A 19,483-nucleotide genomic window follows, 5' to 3' on the forward strand; every position below is an offset into this window, starting at 1 on the left:
TATAGACTCTTCCTGTACTCTCCGATTTAACCAGAGTATTATGCAGCTGCTGCATTTTCGTGTTGAAAAGAAATTGAAAATGTTTATACATTTTAATTCATTTTCTCTTTTGTTGAGTACTAAGGAATCTTTCTTGTTGGAACTTTTACCACGCTGAGCAGATGAGTTGTGAATTATTTAAAATTCTCTCATCTTAATTTCCTCGGATCCTGTATGATTTATAATTTTTGAAAATTTCGGGAGGTTGTAACCAAAGAAAGTATTCCACCTGTTGTCGATCTGGTGGTACGGGAACGATATTTATTGTCGTTTTCTGTGCTACTTCGATTGATAACTTACTCTACTTTTATTACTGTTATTAGCACCAATTTTACCCTTGTCCGAGACATCCACAGATCATAAAGTACTTTTCATTTGTCTAAAAATTTCTTAACCAAATGGGGGTCCATTCATAGGAAAATAGGGGTTCATTTTTATATAATAGATTAAATTCTACATACCTCTACATTCCGTCTTATGTTCCTGGTACTTCTCGATAATGACAGCCTCTGAGCAATGAGCGCACTGTGAGTAACTCTCCCTCTGGTCGCATTCCATAAGTAAATGTTCCGTCAAAGTAGAAACTTCCACTACCTGGTTGCATTCCTTGCAACGGATCAACATTGGACACGATCTCCAGTAATGGGAGTTCATAGAGTTGTTTATTAAAAATATTGACGTTTCGGATTGTTTACAGAAGATGCATTGTCTAAAATTAAAAACAGTTATTATTTAAATGTTACTGTTTATTAGGAACAAGTATTGCAAAAATATTTTTCAGAAGAAATCAGAAAGAGTGTTTAATGCTTCCTGGACTGTTCTGAAATAGCTACACTCGGAAAAATGAAAGAATACCCATGAACGATTACATCAATCACTTATTTTGTATTTGCTGTCTCTTTCTATAAATAGCAAACGTTTGTTATAGAAAAAGATAGCAAATAAAAAATAAGTGATTGATGTGATCGTTCATGTGTATTCTTTCATTTTTCCGACTGTAAGCTTCCACAAAATTCTTCAGAGATATTCAAAACATTCCATTGGCAGTTACTAAACGTACTAGACTGCCATGAAGTTCGCCAAAAATGCCTGGAATGTAAAGAGTTTATTTTAGTTCCCCAAAATGAGTTTACGCACCTTTGAATTTCTTCCAGAGCCTTTGAAACCTTCCAGAACAGTATAGTACAGAAATACTGGCTGGCTACAAATAATCCTCTAGAGCCTTATAAAATATTGCTAGGGCCTATAGAACATTCCACGAATAGAACATTCCGAAGACCAAAAAATTCAAATACAGTAAAGAAACATTATAGACAGCTCTTACCAGAAACCCATCAACCATTTAGAGTCTGATCTGAATCAGCTAAAGAGTCTCCATGTTGCGCTAAAGCCCTAGGGAGCATTTGAAGTACATATTCCAAAACAGTGTCGAAATAATTTAAGCTATAGATAATCATCTGGAGCCTCATAAAATATTCCAGGACTATTTGAAACTGCTGAAGTTGCACCAAAATTCTACAAGAACTGATGAGCATTCCAAAACGGCCCAGAAATACTTTAAGATGACAAAATAAGCTATCAATCGAAGTAGCACAGAAAATGACAATAAATATCGTTCCCATACCACCAGATTGACAACAGGTGGAATACTTTCTTTGGTTACAACCTCCCGAGATTTTCAAAAATTATAAATCATACAGGATTCCGAGGAAATTAAGATGAGAGAATTTTAAATAATTCACAACCCATCTGCTCAGCGTGGTAAAAGTTCCAACAAGAAAGATTCCTTAGTACTTAACAAAAGAGTAAATGAATTAAAATGTATAAACATTTTCCATTTCTTTGCAACACGAAAATGCAGCAGCTGCATAATACTCTGGTTAAATCGGAAAGTGCAAGAAGAGTCTATACCGGTTTCGGAGGTTTTGTGCTCCTCATCAGTAGTCCCATATCTTCTTCTCTCCAATTTCCCCAGGCATCACACTTTGGGCCTTTCCGAATTGCAAACAACGAAATGTCACGGATGTACTAGAGCCATCTACCGAAAAACAAAGTAAGTTATCAATCGAAGTAGCACAGAAAACGACAATAAACATCGTTCCCGTACCACTAGATTGACAACAGGTGGAATACTTTCTTTGGTTACAACCTCCCGAGATTTTCAAAAATTATAAATCATACACGATGCCGAGGAAATTAAGATGAGAGAATTTTAAATAATTCACAACTCATCTGCTCAGCGTTGTAAAAGCTCCAACAAGAAAGATTCCCTAGTACTCAACAAAAAAGAGTAAATGAATTACTCATGAAGTATAAACATAATTTGTAATGTATAACAGAATGCATAACAGAATGTAAATATATTACAGAATGTATAAAAGAAATTGAAAATGTTTATACATTTTAATTCATTTACTCTTTTGTTGAGTACTAAGGAATCTTTCTTTTTGGAACTTTTACCACGCTGAGCAGATGAGTTGTGAATTATTTAAAATTCTCTCATCTTAATTTCCTCGGCATCCTGTATGATTTATAAATTTTGAAAATCTCGGGAGGTTGTAACCAAAAAAGTATTCCACCTGTTGTCAATCTGGTGGTATGGGAACTATATTTATTGTCGTTTTCTGTGCTACATCGATTGATAACTTACTTTGTTTTTCGGTCGATGGCTCTGTGTGATGCCTGGGGAAATCGGAGAGAAGAGGATACGGGACTACTGATGAGGAGTAAAAAACCTCCGAAACCGGTATAGACTCTTCCTGCACTATCTGATTTAACCAGAGTATTATGCAGCTGCTGTATTTTCGTGTTGCAAAGAAATTGAAAATGTTTATACATTTTTTTTTCCTTTAGAAGTACCTAAAATATTTCATGGCGGTTCCGAAACACTGAAGTCTTACTCTTCCTTCCTTCTGGAGCAGTAAAGATTACATTAAAATCCTCTCCTCTAATCGTTCAGAATTCCAACATGAGTAAGAAATCCTAGAGGATGAATTAAATATCGGAAAAATTTCATTAAACATTCCAGGAAGTCCTAAAGCATTCTGGTGATTTCTTGGCTATATTGAGTATCTTGTATTGTCCAGAAAATCCTTCAGAGGCACCCAAAGCATCACATGATAGTCACAAAGCCTTAGCTGTATTCTAGAACAACCTGGAAAGGTTTTCAGGATTCAATCAAACTCCAGAGCCTCACCTAACATTTAAGTACCTCTCTGAAGCAGTCAAACCTTCACTAAAATTCTTCAGAACATTCTAAATACTTCAGGACAACTACTTAATACTCTGGAATGACTTGAACGACTAAAAAACTCTCGGAACATCTTCTAGGGCGGTCCCAAAGTCATCTAGAGATATTGCAAGAAGCTGGAATACATGGAATATTTCAGCATTATGATACAAAGTCATTTCTAAGTATTCCAGAAATCTTATAAGTATTCCAGGATCTTATAATATCTTTAAAAATATCCAAAATATTCGAGGGTAATCACTTAAACAAAAAAAACTTACTTTTCATCTTCATCCTTTTGAGAAGTGTTACTAGGTGACGATATCCCGCTAGCCGAACTAGAACTCTGTTCGTTACAACCGTTGTTCTCGATGGTATGTACATTTGTGCCACTTTGACTCTTCGACAACGCAAAACTTTTAGAATTGTTGTCCGCCGGGAAGCCCCCGTTGGTGATAGATTTGATATTGTTGGCGCTCAAGCATTTGCTGAGCTCGTGTTTGCCGTTTTGCTGGGCTATCGGCTCCGGACTTAGGCAGTCCGTGTTGGGCAGTTGGGTTTGTTGGAGAAGTCTGTTCTTCTCCAAGGTTTCTTTTTTTCTCTGGAAAATAAAAAAAGTATGTGTGAGTAAAGTAATTTTTGTGTGTAGAAATAATACGGTGTTTTATTTTGTTATAAAGGAAAAATGTAGAAGAAGTCACAAAATATTAACCAAAAAGCAAATAAAATATTGGTGGAGGTTTTTTCAAGAATTTTAAAAGTTTGGTGAATGCTCCATCTAGTGTAATGTAATTTTGAAAGTCTACATTTTGGTGGATGCGCTATTTTTATTTTATAGACAGTGTCTTGCTATTTCAGGAAACGTATTGCTGGTTGCATAATTAACAGAAATCAATATACAGGGTGAGTTTTTAGTGCCACATTGGTCGATAATTACGTTACAGTACAGAATGTCCTTGGTTTCCCAATTTCGTACTCTTAACACTCGTAGGTCGTTTTCCACCTGGTCCTTAAATCATGCTCTGGGCCTGCCTCGTCTCAATCCATCCGGTCTATGGTTATAAATGTGTTTCGACGGCTCTCTCTCGTTCATTCTCTCTAAGTGTCCTAACCACCGCAGCCAGCCTGTTTAATTTGATAGAGATACCAGCACTAATTTCACTATAAAGGCGATAAAGATCGAAATTATAGAGCCTACGCCATAATCCGTTTTCATGCACGCCTTCATAAATATGGCTGAGGATTTTACGTGAAAACAGGCTAAACTCTAAACGTTTTTCATCGCTTTTTGTCATCGTCCACGTTTCTAAGGCGTAAGTGAGAACGCGCTTGATAAGAGCTCTGTATATATCAATATTTTCGTTCTATTTGTGACTATATTTGATGGTAAAAGTTTCTTTAATCCATAGTATGTTCTATTTGGTAGATATACACGTCTGTCAATTTCTGCAGTTCCTGTATTACTTTTGTTGATTTGTGAGCCTAGATATATGAACACTCTTACTCCTTCGAAACTATGTTCCAACCGTTAGATCTTCGGCTGTTGCTATTTAGGGCAGACCGGGGATGGTTGTTACAGACGCTTTTATTACTTACGAATAGTCGTTGACTCCATAACAAGTCTGAAGAATTTCGCGCATGTCTGTTACCTATAATATATCCAAACGACACAGCGCCAGTCCATCGTATAATCCCGTAGAGTGTGGTTATGTGTTTTCATGCCTCCGAATAAAATTTAATGTGCCGAAGTAAGTATTAATATCTTTGGTAATACATAATGATATTAAATATTCTTGTGACGTGTAAATGCATCAGTATATTATGTTTCTTTTTTATTATATAGTTGCTCAATAAATATAGTTTTGTTAAAGTTATTCAGCATTTTTTACAAACCATGCTTTTGGGGTTGGTTGTTACGTTTATCGTTAGCATATATTTTACACTTTTTGTCTAACTTAATAGTGTTTAAGTTTTATTTCAGTTCTTTAATAAGTAAAAGAAGTGTTAAACTTTTGTTTGATTTATTTAAAATACATTTCTTAAAAATAGTTTTTGTTTTATTATTCTTTTAGCCAAATCTGTAACAACCAACCCCGGTCTCCCCTACTTATTATTTGTCACCTTCATATACAGTAAAACCTGTGTTAACGGCCACCTGTCAAAACCGGCCACCTGAACTAGCCGACCAGTATCAAAGTTCCCCAAACCAAAATTTGTGGACTACAAAACCTGGTATTAGCGGCCACCTTTTTATATCGGCCAATATTTCTGTCATTTTTAGTGACCGTTATTGACAGGTTTTACTGTACTTAGTTTTACTAGTGTTAACGTGTAGCCCCATTATATTTGCTGCTACTTTCAATGCTGTGAACGATTGGACCATGTTCGCCTTTGTTCTCGCTATGATATCGATGTCATCCACATAAGCTAGTTAGCCCAGTGGGAATAGCATTTGACCTTGCATTAGGAGCTGCCCCAAATTTTATTTTTATAATCTTTAGGGAGGGTCAATATTAGTATAAATTTAAAATCTCGACTGAATTCCGCCGTTGCGTTAGCCGCCATCTTGATTTTAAACGAGAACCGTTTTTGCTCAATATCTCCGCCATTTTCAATTTTTTGACAAAAAGTGTAGAAACGGAAATTGTTGAAAATGCGATTTTACATAATTTCATTTATTATAATTTTTTTCGTGCGGTCGATATTTTCCGAGTTATGAGGGGAAAATAGTGAGAGTTGGAGCATAATTATTGAATTATTGAATTATCTCGTTTATTATTAGTTTTACAACAAATATGTACCTATACAAAAATGAAGATAATTAAATTCTACACAATTCTTGTCTCTTTCATTTTTTTGCTAAAATTAATATTTAAGGTAGTACGTATGCGGTAATGGCGCGAGCGCAAGACCGGATTGATTTTATAGCAATTGTTTTTGTTCAATATCTACGCCATTTTCAACTAAAACTGTTCAAAATATAATTTCCTACAATTTCTTTTTAACAATTTTTTTCATGCGGTTGATATTTTCCGAGTTACATGGGAAAATAGTAAAAAGTGGTGGGGGGAGCATAATTATTGAATTGAATTTTGTTTCCGAGCTGCCCCAAATTTTATAATTCTATCTTTTAGGAGAGATCAATAGTAGTGTAAATTTAAATTCTCGACTGAATTCCGCGGTTGCATTAGCCGCCATATTGATTTTAAATGAGAACTGTTGTTGCTTAATATCTCCGCCATTTTCAACTTTTCGACATAAATGGTGGGAAAGATAATTGTTGGAAATGCAATTTCCTACAATTTTTTGGCACAATTTTTTTATACGATCAATATTCTCCGAGTTAAGGGGGAAAATAATGGAAGCGGAGGGGAAGCATACTTATTGAATTGTCTCATTTGACAAAAAGTGTAGAAACTGAAATTGTTGAAAATGCGATTTTCTATAATTTCATATATTATAATTTTTTCGTGCAGTCGATATTTTCCGAGTTATGAGGGGAAAATAGTGACAGTTGTAGCATAATTATTGAATTATTGAATTATCTCGTTTATTATTAGTTTTACAACAAAAATACAAAAATGAAGAGAATTAAATTTTGTACAATTTTGATGCCGTACATTTTTTTGATAAAATCAATATTTAAGGTAGTACGTATGTGGTAAAAGTGCGAGCGTAAGACCTGATTGATTTTGTAGCAATTGTTTTTGTTCAATATCTCCGCCATTTTCAATTTTTCGACAAAAAGTGTAAGAGCTGAAATTGTTGCAATTACGATTTACTACAATTTTTCGAGAGAACCAGTGGCGTGTCTTCAAGGGGGGGAAATGGGAAAATTCCCCCCAACAGGGTCCAAAATTAAAAAATTATTGATGAAAAATCACGATATATTAGCTGACATAAAAATTAAGTGAACTTACTGCATATAATGTCTTTTTATGTCTTTTATATATTTAGTTTGGTTGATGTTTCATTGGAAGTTTCAAAAATTGTATAAAATATAATTCTCTTTATTTTTGTTTATGTACAATTATGTCGTAAAGTTAATAATAAATGAGACAATTCAATAAGTATGCTTTCCCTCCGCTTCCATTATTTTCCCCCTTAACTCGGAGAATATTGATCGTATAAAAAAATTGTGCCAAAAAATTGTAGGAAATTGCATTTCCAACAATTATCTTTCCCACCATTTATGTCGAAAAGTTGAAAATGGCGGAGATATTAAGCAACAATAGTTCTCATTTATAATCAATATGGCGGCTAATGCAACCGCGGAATTCAGTCGAGATTTTAAATTTACACTACTATTGATCTCTCCTAAAGGATAGAATTATAAAATTTGGGGCAGCTCGGAAACAAAATTCAATTCAATAATTATGCTCCCCCCACCACTTTTTACTATTTTTCCATGTAACTCGGAAAATATCAACCGCATGAAAAAAATTGTTAAAAAGAAATTGTAGGAAATTATATTTTGAACAGTTTTAGTTGAAAATGGCGTAGATATTGAACAAAAACAATTGCTATAAAATCAATCCGGTCTTGCGCTCGCGCCATTACCGCATACGTACTACCTTAAATATTAATTTTAGCAAAAAAATGAAAGAGACAAGAATTGTGTAGAATTTAATTATCTTCATTTTTGTATAGGTACATATTTGTTGTAAAACTAATAATAAACGAGATAATTCAATAATTCAATAATTATGCTCCAACTCTCACTATTTTCCCCTCATAACTCGGAAAATATCGACCGCACGAAAAAAATTATAATAAATGAAATTATGTAAAATCGCATTTTCAACAATTTCCGTTTCTACACTTTTTGTCAAAAAATTGAAAATGGCGGAGATATTGAGCAAAAACGGTTCTCGTTTAAAATCAAGATGGCGGCTAACGCAACGGTGGAATTCAGTCGAGATTTTAAATTTATACTAATATTCACCCTGCCTAAAGATTAGAAAAATAAAATTTGGGGCAGCTCCTAATGCAAGGTTAGGCCTGTTATTCGTCTAACCTGACTGGACTAAGTATATGAACACTCCTATTAATAATGGCCTCTCTTGTTGTTATTCCAGATTATCTAATAGCTGTTTCTAGGGCAACATTGAATATTGAATGGGAGGTACGATAGACTATCTCCCTGTCGGAAGTCCTATTTCTGTATGGAAAATTCTTGATACTCCATTCTGCACTCTAACCTTATACTCGTCGGTTGAGAGGGTTACTTTCACCAATTTCACTAAGTGTATTGTGATATTGAATTCTACCATGGCTTTGTATAATGCGTTTCTGTGAATACTAGGCGCGTTCCAAGTGACATGAAAACCGTCCTTCGTACTGCCCTCGTCATGCGCATTATAAAAAATGCGTTCCAAGCGAACATGAACGATGATTGGTATCGTACACCGTGTTGTTCCAAGCGATCCATGTACCGCTTCGAAATCGGTAACTGAACGGCCCTTTTGATACATGCCTTCAAGCAGAAACTATTTGTACTGACTTGCGCAGTTAGGATTGTTTTTATTTTTACTGGTCACTGCTATGAGATCAGCTGATGATTCAATAATAGAATAATCCACAATTTACGCTATTAGTACCTGTGAATCTTGATTTCCGTTTAAATAATTATTAATTCTTTTTTTTTTTTTTCAAATTAATCTTATAAAAATGGATAATTTATTATTTTCTTTTTTCATAGAAGACAACGATTTAATGTCAGATATCGATTCTGGGGAAGGTTTTGAAGCTGAAGTGATGTTTAATGAACATGTTAAGTCCACTTTACATCAACAATAAATTGAACAAGAAATTGACAAAAGTTATTTAAGGTCAAATTTGGCTTATACAAAACACAATTCTACATCCAATTTTGCCGTGAATAAAAAGAAAATTGACAAAATAAAACATATCCAATTGTTCTATTTCATCAAATTATTTCACTTTCTTTTACAAACCATACATTTTGTACTCGTCAAATTTGGTATTGAATAACTTTGTCAATTTCTTATTCAATTTATTGTTGATGTAAAGTGGACATTAGAAATATTAATTTTTAACCATAACCATCTAGCAAACTACTAGTGGTACAGTGGTACTCGCACTGAAAATGGCTCAGGCGCAACTCGAACTTGAAATGGTACACGAATTCGTTCCAAGAGGGTTACGTACCGGTAATCGGATCGAGATCGAAAGAAAACCGTTCAAGGACGATTCTGCGCATTAAAACAGTCCAATCGATTTCGTGGCGGTTCAAGGGATCGTACAAATGTGTCGTCTTGGAACGAACCTACTGTCACAGGCACATCTAAATCCACAAACAAATTGTAAGTATCAATTTCATACTCATGTTTTTGCAAAGAAAAAACAATAAGCAAAAAGTGTAAATATGTGTAAAAAACGATCACAAAATTTATTTAGCTACTATTAAAAAGCTTAAAAATGACAACAAATGCTTGTAACCACAAACTCTTCATTTTCTAAGTGCAATGTTTGGTATCAATTAAATTATAGTCTTCAATGAAAAGAGGTGAAAGGTGATTTAAATAATGTTGAAAAAGACTAGAACTCGTTTTCTGTTCATTTACCGGCGATTTTGATCTTTTTCTTAAATGAAATTCTTCACAATTTTCCATGTAGTAGTTTTCCACGATCTGTAATAAGTTAATTATGGTACTAACTAAGACGACATTCAAAATTTTGTAAATACAGAAGTCATATTATTAAATTAAGATGAAGTGACTGAATAACAATAAAAACAGAGACAAACCAAAAGCATAGCATAAATCATAAGCAATGTTTGCATGTTCTATGAAAGGAAAACATTAATAGCTATTTGAACATTCCCTATATTATATCATATTATATAGGCTATATAACCTAAAATGGTCTAAATTATTTCAGTCTGTTCCAAATTGTACGTAAAACATTCTAGGGCAGTCCTGGAGTATTCCAGAAGGTCTGACGAATTTTTCGGGGAAACCCGTAATATAAAAAATAATACAAAATATTCCAGACGACTATAAAATTTTCCAGAGGTGTCTGAAACATTTTCAGCTTGTTCAGGAATACCAAAAGGGTTTGTATTGCTTTGAGATATACCAGAAACTCGAAATTATTTAATTTCAATACTCAAATGAACCAGGCTATTCTTATAATCTCCAAAACCTTGTAAGTTGCTTTTACGAAATATTACTGGATGATTTGAATATTTCCAAAGCCCCTTTAACCATTTCAGTGCAGTACTGAAATCTTTAAAAGACCCCCAAATTACTTCTAGACTGATCTGAAATATTTTAGGCTTCTATAAAGTGATCAGGGATACTTCAAATATGTATTCCACAATAATCACGAAATATCACAGATAGTCATGAAGGCTACCAGAGGCTCATGAAAAATTTGAAGTGTTTTCTGGAATACCAAAAGGATCCACATTGCTTTGAAGTTATTTGATACCTTTGGATCATCCCAAGGCAGGCTTTAGAAATTCTTTCAGAGCCTCATAAAACATTCTAGAAGAGTCTGAAGTTCCAGGGATCTCTGAATCACGTTTTCGCCAATTGTTTTAGAGTAACGAAAGAGTCAACCTTACTCTGAAGTCGTTCTGAGCTTTGAATTAGTTCAATACATTCCTGGTATATTTCTGATATATAATTCGTCGTAAAATCCTTAACTATATTGATCTAGCACAGGGGGTCACCAATTGGAGGACCGCGGTCCGAATCCGGACCGTAGGCTAGTTTTGTGCGGACCTCAATTAAATTTAGAATAGTGTTTTGCAATTTTGAAAATGTTTGGCCATAAAATTGTGTACTATGTTTAGCCCAATGTATATGTGCGAAGCCGCTTTTTCAATAATGAACTTTATTAAAAATCTGTACAGATCTCATAGCCCAATAAATGACCGTTTTGAAGTGTAATTTCCTGGGGCAACTCCGAATTGCATGAAAATTTGGATTTAGGCTCTACTTACCCTCCACTTCAAAGTTGAAATTGTGCCGTTGGTTGTTTTACTTGGGGGGTGACATTTACCCCTTCTCCGGGGGTGAAAAACGCGTGTTTAAAATAAGGCCGAAAATGGATAAATTGACTTATTTTAAGCACCTTTTGTTCTATTAAGTTTTTTACGTAAGTCAATACTTTTCGAGTTATTCGCGATTTAAAATGTTGATTTTTCGACAAAAAAAAATACGTTTTCAGACCGTTTTTCCCAAATAACTCAAAAAGTAAATATTTTATCGAAAAAAATATTTTTAGCTAAAGTGTAGCCTATAAAAAACGAAAAAAATGGTGTACCAGTAAAGTCTACAAATTGAGTAGAAGCAAAGATGTAGCTCATGAAAAATACGTTCTTATTCGTCTAATTCCAAATCGAATAATTCAACGCGAAATCGCCGAAGAAAGAAGCGTTTTTCGGGAAAACCTTATTAACATTTTTAAAGTATCGAAAAAAAGCTTATTATTTGTTTTTTACAAAAGTTTACAGCATCAAAAATAAACGAGTTGAGTAAACTGAAAAAAAAAGTTGACCCCTTTTTTTGGTAAAAAAAAATCGTGAAAACCTGCCTCAATTTAGCACCCTAAATGAAATTATTCGTTTGGCTTTACCATCTATTTCAACTGTATGTGTATTGTTTATATGATCTGTAAGTTTGATTGGTTTGAAGTGCTTATTTTTGAAAACATTTGATTTTATAGCAAAAAAAATTTCTAAAAATTTTTGAAAAATTTCATTTTTTTAAAATAACTTAATAAAAAGTATTAGTCATAAGAAAAACCTTAAAGAGTAAAAAAATGTAGGTTTTGCTATTATAAATATGCTAGTTTCATTTTGTTTCTCAGTAAGACAAAAATTGGTTAAGATATGGCTGTTCAAAATTTGCATACACTCTGTGATTAGTGACCCATTCAAGCTTTCTCAATTATAACGCTTTCAAAATCAATCATTTACTTTAAATCGGTGAGACTGACAGATCATATAAAAAATAGATAGGTAAGCAAATTGTTTGTAAAGCGGTGGCGATTAATTTTATTTGGGGAGCTAAACACGGCGAGATTTTCATGTTTTTTTACAAAAAAAAAAAAGAGGGCCAACTTTATTTTGAGCGTATAACTCGCTTATTTTTAATGCTAAAACTTTTGTTAACAATTAAAACAATGCTTTTATAATCACTTTAAAAAAGGTTAAAAGGGTTTTTCCCGAAAAGTGCTTAATTTTTCGGTGATTTCACCTTGAAATATTCGCTTTGGAATTAGACGAATAAGAACGTATTTTTCATGAGCTACAACTTTGTTTTTATTTGATTGATAGACTTTACTGATACACCATTTTTTTGGGTTTTTTTATAAGCTACACTTTTGCTAAGGATATCTTTTCGATAAAATATTTACTTTATGAGGTATTTGCGAAAAACCGTCTGAAAACTTAGTTTTTTTGTCGAAAAATCAACATTTTTTATGTGATTTGGCAACGAAAAGTATTGACTTACGTAAAAAACTCTATAGAACAAAAGTTGCTTAAAATCAGTCAATTTATTCATTTCCGATCTTATCTTGAACGTATGTTTTTTCACCCCCGAGAAGGGGTGACTGTCACCCCCAAGTAAAAGCAACCAACGACACAAATTTAACTTTGAAGTGGAGGGTAAATAGAACCTAAATCCAAATGTTCATGCAATTCGGAGTTGCCCCTGAAAATTACACGGTATCGCCGAATTTCCCGTTCATTTACTGGGCTATCAGCTAATAGATGAATATCTCAACTTCCTAATGAGAATCAGTTGCACTAAACTCATGCCAAACTTCAAACAGGTTGTACTTTTTTTTACATTGGAATTTTTTTAACATATTCAAAATTACCTTTTTGTCCCGAAAAATATATTTTTATGTTTTTTTGGGCGATTTAAAACAAAATAGGTCTCCTGTCATTTTTCTCATAAGTTGATAGTTTTCTTTTCGAGTTACAAGCGATTTAAAATCTGAAAAATGCGAAAATGCGCATACGCATTTTTGAGGCTTGAAAACTCATGTGTGGATTATTAGTATTCAGGTTAATAAGTGGCTAAATTGAAGCTTATACATTCAATTTCAAGATTCTAACGAGTAATCGCGGCTTGTTTCAATATAGACCGTTGTTTTAATTCTTAATCGTCGCGCGTCGCACTTTATGGTGCGTCTCTGTCGCACGTATATGTACATATTATACGTACTTATTCGAAAAATTTCCAACAAATACCTGACATTTCTTAAAATTTTATTATATATTATTAAGGTAGTTTGTTTTAAATAATTTATTTATTTATTCAATTAATTATTGCCAATGTGCTAATTAAATACGACAATCACATACATAGTGCGATAAGCACCATATAACGCGCCGCCGCGGCGACTTAAGGGTCGAATGGACGTGCATAATTAAAAATTAAAAACAACTTGAATGTTTAAAAACTTCAATTTAGGCATTTGACACTCTCAAAAATAATAATTTATACAGGAGTTTTCAAGCTTCGAAAATGTTGATTTCGCATTTTTGTAAGATGGCCCAAAAATGCTAAAAACATATTTTCGGGGACAAAAAAGGTGATGCTTTGAATTTGTTAAAAAAATTGTTAAACAAATTCTGCCCAAAAAATTCGCTTGGAACCCTTCTGATTTGTTTATAGGGGATAATTTTTAACAAGAATCCGAAAAGATACCGAAGTAGAACAACCAGACACAGATAGCATTAAATCCGGACCCCGTAAGTATCATAGGTTTTCGAAACGAACCCTCGGGGAACATAATTGGTGACCCCTGACTAGCATACATATTAACTATTCCAGAGCAGTACTAAAACCTTTTAGAGACGCCAGGAAGTCTTTCAGAGGTTTTTATCCAGTATGCTCTGGTACTCCGACAGAATGCACGCTGCTTTTTAAACTCCTTGAATGTTTGAATCGTTCCTCGTCATTCTTTATAAAAAAAACTTAATTATTCCTGGACTATAAAGGTTCTATAAAATCTTTCAAGGATACCTAAGTATTTCAGAGCAAACTAAGAATAATCCGACTTCTCTAAAGACCTCTATCGTGAAATATTCCAGGACAATTAAAAAGTATTTAAGACCAACCAGAAATCTTCCAAAGATATCTGAAAAAGTTACAGCCTGGACTGGAGATTAGAAAGGTCCATACAGCTGCGAAGTCCTTTAAAATGTTTGAATCATTCTAGGACAGTTCTGAAATATTCCAGATTTTTTTGCACATCCTTTTAAACAGGACAATCCCACAACATGTTCTCGAGAGACTATTGGAGATTTCACAATAGTGACTAATTATTTTATGACGACCTGAATTTCTTTAAGGTTTTCAAAGCAGTGCAGTACATTCGTTGAAGTCTTTCAGAAACGCTTGAATCACAGCCCGATCAAGGAACACAAACATTTACTAAAACCTCCAAAAAATAAAGGAAGGATGAAAATTTGGGAACGGGTAGTTGAAATTGTCTATTATTATATAAGAGAAAGTTTACAATTCTACACCCCCTCCATTTTACAAAAATGGAGGGGATTAGACCTTCTCGGGTGTGAAAAAATATACATTCAAAATAAGCTCGGAATTGGATAAAACGACTAATTCTGAGCAACTTTTGCTCTATAGAGTTTTTTCACTAAGTCAATACTTTTCGAGTTATTTGCTAGTGAATATGTTCATTTTTAACAAAAAAAAAACATGTTTTGGACAGTGTTTCGCAAATAACTCAAAAAGTAAAGATATTATCGAAAAAATATTCCTTGCAAAAATATAGTCTATAAAAATGTGAAAAAATAGTGTATGCGTAACCCACCAGCAGCGGATTTATAGCTAATGAAAAGTAGGTTCTTATTCGTCCAATTCCAAAATCGAATATTTCGAAGTGAAATGACAAAAAAACGGAGCACTTTACTGGGAAAACTCATTATAACTTTTTTAAAGCGCTTAAGAAAAGGTTTATTTTTGTTTTTTAAAAAAACTGTTACCATTAAAAGTAAGTCAGTTACGTTCAAAATATTGTTGATCACTTTTATTTTTTGGTAAAAGAATCGCGAAAATCACCCCCTAATTATCATCCAAAATAAAATGAATCGCTATTGTCTCACAAGTTACTTTGCTTATGAATTCTTTATTATGATCTGTAAGTTTCGTCGGTTCAAAGTACGTGTGTTTGGAAAGGCTGTAGTTAAAATGGCTTGAACGAGTCACTAATCAAGAGTGTATGCAAATTTTGAACAGTCATAGCATAACCAATTTTTGTCTACCGGGAAAATAAAAAATCCAAAATATTCAGAAAAGCAAAACGTACATTTTATTACTCTTTGAAATTTTTGGTATTACTAATAATTTTTAAGTTATTTTGAAAACAAAAATGACATTTTTTCAAAATTAGAAAACAAGTTATTTTGAAAACAAAATGACATTTTTTTCAAAATTAGAAAAAAAAAATTTTTTAAAACCATTTTTTTAAATGAGCACTTTTAACCAACGGAACTTATAGATCATATAAAAAATACATAAACAAATTAACTTGTGAGGCGGTAACGATTAATTTAATTTTGGATGCTACCCACATAACAATGATGTTCTCATCATGTTCAAAGCATATACTACCAACATTCGTCTCAGTATATTCTTTTTAGTATATGCGTAGTACAAACGTAGCATGTACCATAAAAAACATTCTAAATTTCATGTTCTTTGCATATACTTTAAGGAATATCCTCGTGCCGAATATACTGAGTACATTCGTGTAAGTAGTATCTCGGAATATTCAAAAAAGTTTATTCTTAGAATATACCTTTATCGAATATTACATAAAAGTATATACTTGACACATACTTATAAGTACTTTTAAAATATCTTAAAAGGAATATGTGTATGGATAGGAAGAATAATGTTAGCCTATATATATAGGCTAACAGATTATCAACTTCGTTATGAATAATTAATAAAATTTAAAAATATATGTATTTAGGCAGTACTATTGAACTACCGAATTCATTATTTAAAACTGTTTTAATTGTATGGTAAAAATGTTTAAAAATTAATTGTATTAACGAAAAAGGAGAAATTCTCGTTTCGCTTTCATCATTGAAATGCATTTACTATTTTGGTTTAATAAGTTTATCATGAGTATTCTTAGAATTTTATTTTTACATGGAATTGGCTGAGCTCAGCCAAAACCCACAAACAAAGAGGAAACGACCGCTTCATAACTGCATAAGGGGTAAGGGGTTGGGAACAAAGGCAAAATACAAAATATGAAAAACAGTTAGGCAAGGCATTTGGCATTTGTATTTGTATCTACACTCAACACTATCACTGTCTATGCGGGATGTGTATTTTGGTCTGTGCTGTGTTATGAGGAAGACCGAGTATTTCTACAAGGAATAGGAACATGCATAATTAACCTATTTATTTTGTTTGCGGTCAACTTACAAATAAAAAATTCATTTTGGTACTTCAATATTACTTAAGTAGTAAGTATGTATATAGGTACATATAAACAACATATAAATTTTAAAAAATGCCAAGTTTCTTGTAAAAGGTATATATTAAAATACCCTAAATAAGGGTCAAAATACAAAACGTTTTCGGATTAAGGAATCCATCATCAGTGTTTAAAAGCCAAAATTTGCATGCCTGAGCCACCAAAATGTATAGGGTAAAAACCCTTTAAATGTAAATAATAAAGATGTTTTACATATTTATATAAAATTCATCGGATGTAATAGATAAACCTGGATGTTACCCAGGGCAACACAGGACTCTCCCCACGTGGTTGGAACTTTTTTTTTTGGTGAAAACCTCACATATTGGATTTCAATGGCCAACTGACTCAGTCCTGTGTTGCCCTGGGTAACATCCAGGTTTATCTATTACATCCGATGAATTTTATATAAATATGTAAAACATCTTTATTATTTACATTTAAAGGGTTTTTACCCTATACATTTTGGTGGCTCAGGCATGCAAATTTTGGCTTTTAAACACTGATGATGGATTCCTTAATCCGAAAACGTTTTGTATTTTGACCCTTATTTAGGGTATTTTAATATATACCTTTTACAAGAAACTTGGCATTTTTGTGATTTATGGTATACAGCCAGCTACAGGAAGTTTATTTTCCTCGTGGATTTTATATAAATTTTAGTTATTTACATACATATTTTACATAATATATATTTGGGTACTATAGGTATATTCAGCAGTTTTATTTTTATATGCAAATAAACTAAATATAATATATACCTAAATATATATACCTACTTACCTATATAATGTTTATATAACTAACAAAAATTTATATATTTCATATTTACTTTTTAAGTAATATTGTAGAATGTACAAACTACATTCTCATATATAATATGTAAATTTAGTAGAAAGTAGAACCTAGGATGAGATTCGGTGATGCTGAAAACATACTTCTGAGCAATATATAGCACTTCCTTGGAATATTCTTCCCATATACTAAAAAGTGCATTCTTCCTATATACTAAAAAGATGTGCGGTAGTACATTCTAAGTATATAAATAGAAGGTTTACAGCACCTCCTTAGAATGTTCTAAAACGGATATTCTTGGTATATACTGAAAAGAAGTGCGGTAGTACATTCTAAGTATATACATAGAACGTTTAACTACTGTAATGTAGTATATACTCAGCATCTGCTCTGCACATTCCCAATGGTAATTACGCATATTCTCAGCATATACTTTTTCTGAAAAGTATGTTCTATGAATATACTAAGAACATGAAATTGTTATGTGGGTAATTAGGGGGTGATTTTCGCGATTTTTTACCAAAAAATAAAAGCGACCAACAATATTTTAAGCGTAACTCACTCACTTTTAATGATACAAGTTTTTTTAAAAAACAAAAATAATCCTTTTTTTAAACTCTTTAAAAAAGTTAAAATGAGTTTTCCCAGGAAAGGGCTACGTTTTTTGTCATTTCACTTCGAAATATTCGATTTTGGAATTGGACGAATAAGAACCTACTGTTCATTAGTTATAACTCCGCTGCTGGTGGGTATGCAGACTTCGTGCATACACCATTTTTTTTTACTTTTTATAGGCTACATTATTGCTAAGAGTATTTTTTTTTGATAAAATCCTTACTTTTTGAGTTCTATGCGAAAAACTGTCCAAAAACATGTTTTTTTTTGTTAAAAATCAACATATTCACTCGCAAATAACTCGAAAAGTATTGACTTAGTGAAAAAACTCTATAGAACAAAAGTTGCTCAGAATTAGTCATTTTATATAATTCCGAACTCATTTTGAATAAATATTTTTTCACCCCCGAGAATAGGTAATCCTCTCCATTTTTGTAAAATGGAGGGGGTGTAGAATTGTAAACTTTTTCTTATATAATAATAGACAATTTCAACTACCAATTCCCAAATTTTCATCCTTCCTTTATTTTTTTGGGTCAGATTGTTCTTTGATCGGGCTATCAGTCCTGGGCTGTTACAAAATATACAGAGACATGTTAAGTATTCCAGGACAATCATAAAATATACCAGGATTCAGTGAAATGAAAATAAGAAGCTAATAAAATCATAAAATATCGAATAGAAAATAAATAAAAAGAAAAAGAAGGGTCGAAGGGAGAGAATGAGTAAGAGATGAGATAGAATAAGAAAAATGAAACAGAAGACAAAGAAACAGAAAAATAATGTTATTGCTTTTTTTGTACATAACAACTGACGGTTTCGTTTTAATGACCTTAAGAAGAAAGGAACATTTTGACGCCTGTCAAAATTTTCAATGTATTTTAAATGTAATCATTTTTTTCGAATCCTGAAAAAACTAATAAGTATTTTTGAAAAATTTGAAGCAGAATGAAAGACTACTTTATTATCGAGGCCGAAAGTCCCTTAGAATAAAGAAAAAGTTTCTTTTGAATGAGATATTTGAAATTAAAAATCACACTAAATTTTCTCTTAGTTTTTCACCCCTGTAACTTATTAAAATAAACATTATAGAAGTTTTCAGGGACTTCAGGTTTCAATAATAATGTAGTCTTTTATTCTGCGTTTAAATTTTTCAAAAATACTTATTAGTTTTCTCAGACTTCGAAAAAAATGAATCCCATATAAATAGCATTGAAGCCGAAAGTTCGTACCCATCCCCTTAAATAAAATAACTAAAAAATAAACAAATGTAGGCAATAACTACACACACTATATACATAC

General features: G+C 32.6%; 1 protein-coding gene across 1 annotated transcript in view; it reads right to left on the reverse strand.

The window, feature by feature from the left end:
* LOC114349452 (centrosomal protein of 104 kDa) overlaps positions 1 to 19,483 on the reverse strand; it is a 44,781-nt gene that overhangs the window by 11,386 nt on the left and 13,912 nt on the right. Inside the window, exons 11-12 of the mRNA XM_028299833.2 lie at positions 3,550 to 3,869; positions 501 to 748 (exon numbers count right to left, since the gene is read on the reverse strand). Of these exons, the coding sequence (XP_028155634.1) occupies positions 501 to 748; positions 3,550 to 3,869 (568 nt within the window). The remainder of the gene's footprint in view (positions 1 to 500; positions 749 to 3,549; positions 3,870 to 19,483) is intronic.

This window comes from Diabrotica virgifera, chromosome 6, assembly GCF_917563875.1.
Source record: "Diabrotica virgifera virgifera chromosome 6, PGI_DIABVI_V3a".
Taxonomy (NCBI): Eukaryota; Metazoa; Arthropoda; class Insecta; order Coleoptera; family Chrysomelidae; genus Diabrotica; species Diabrotica virgifera.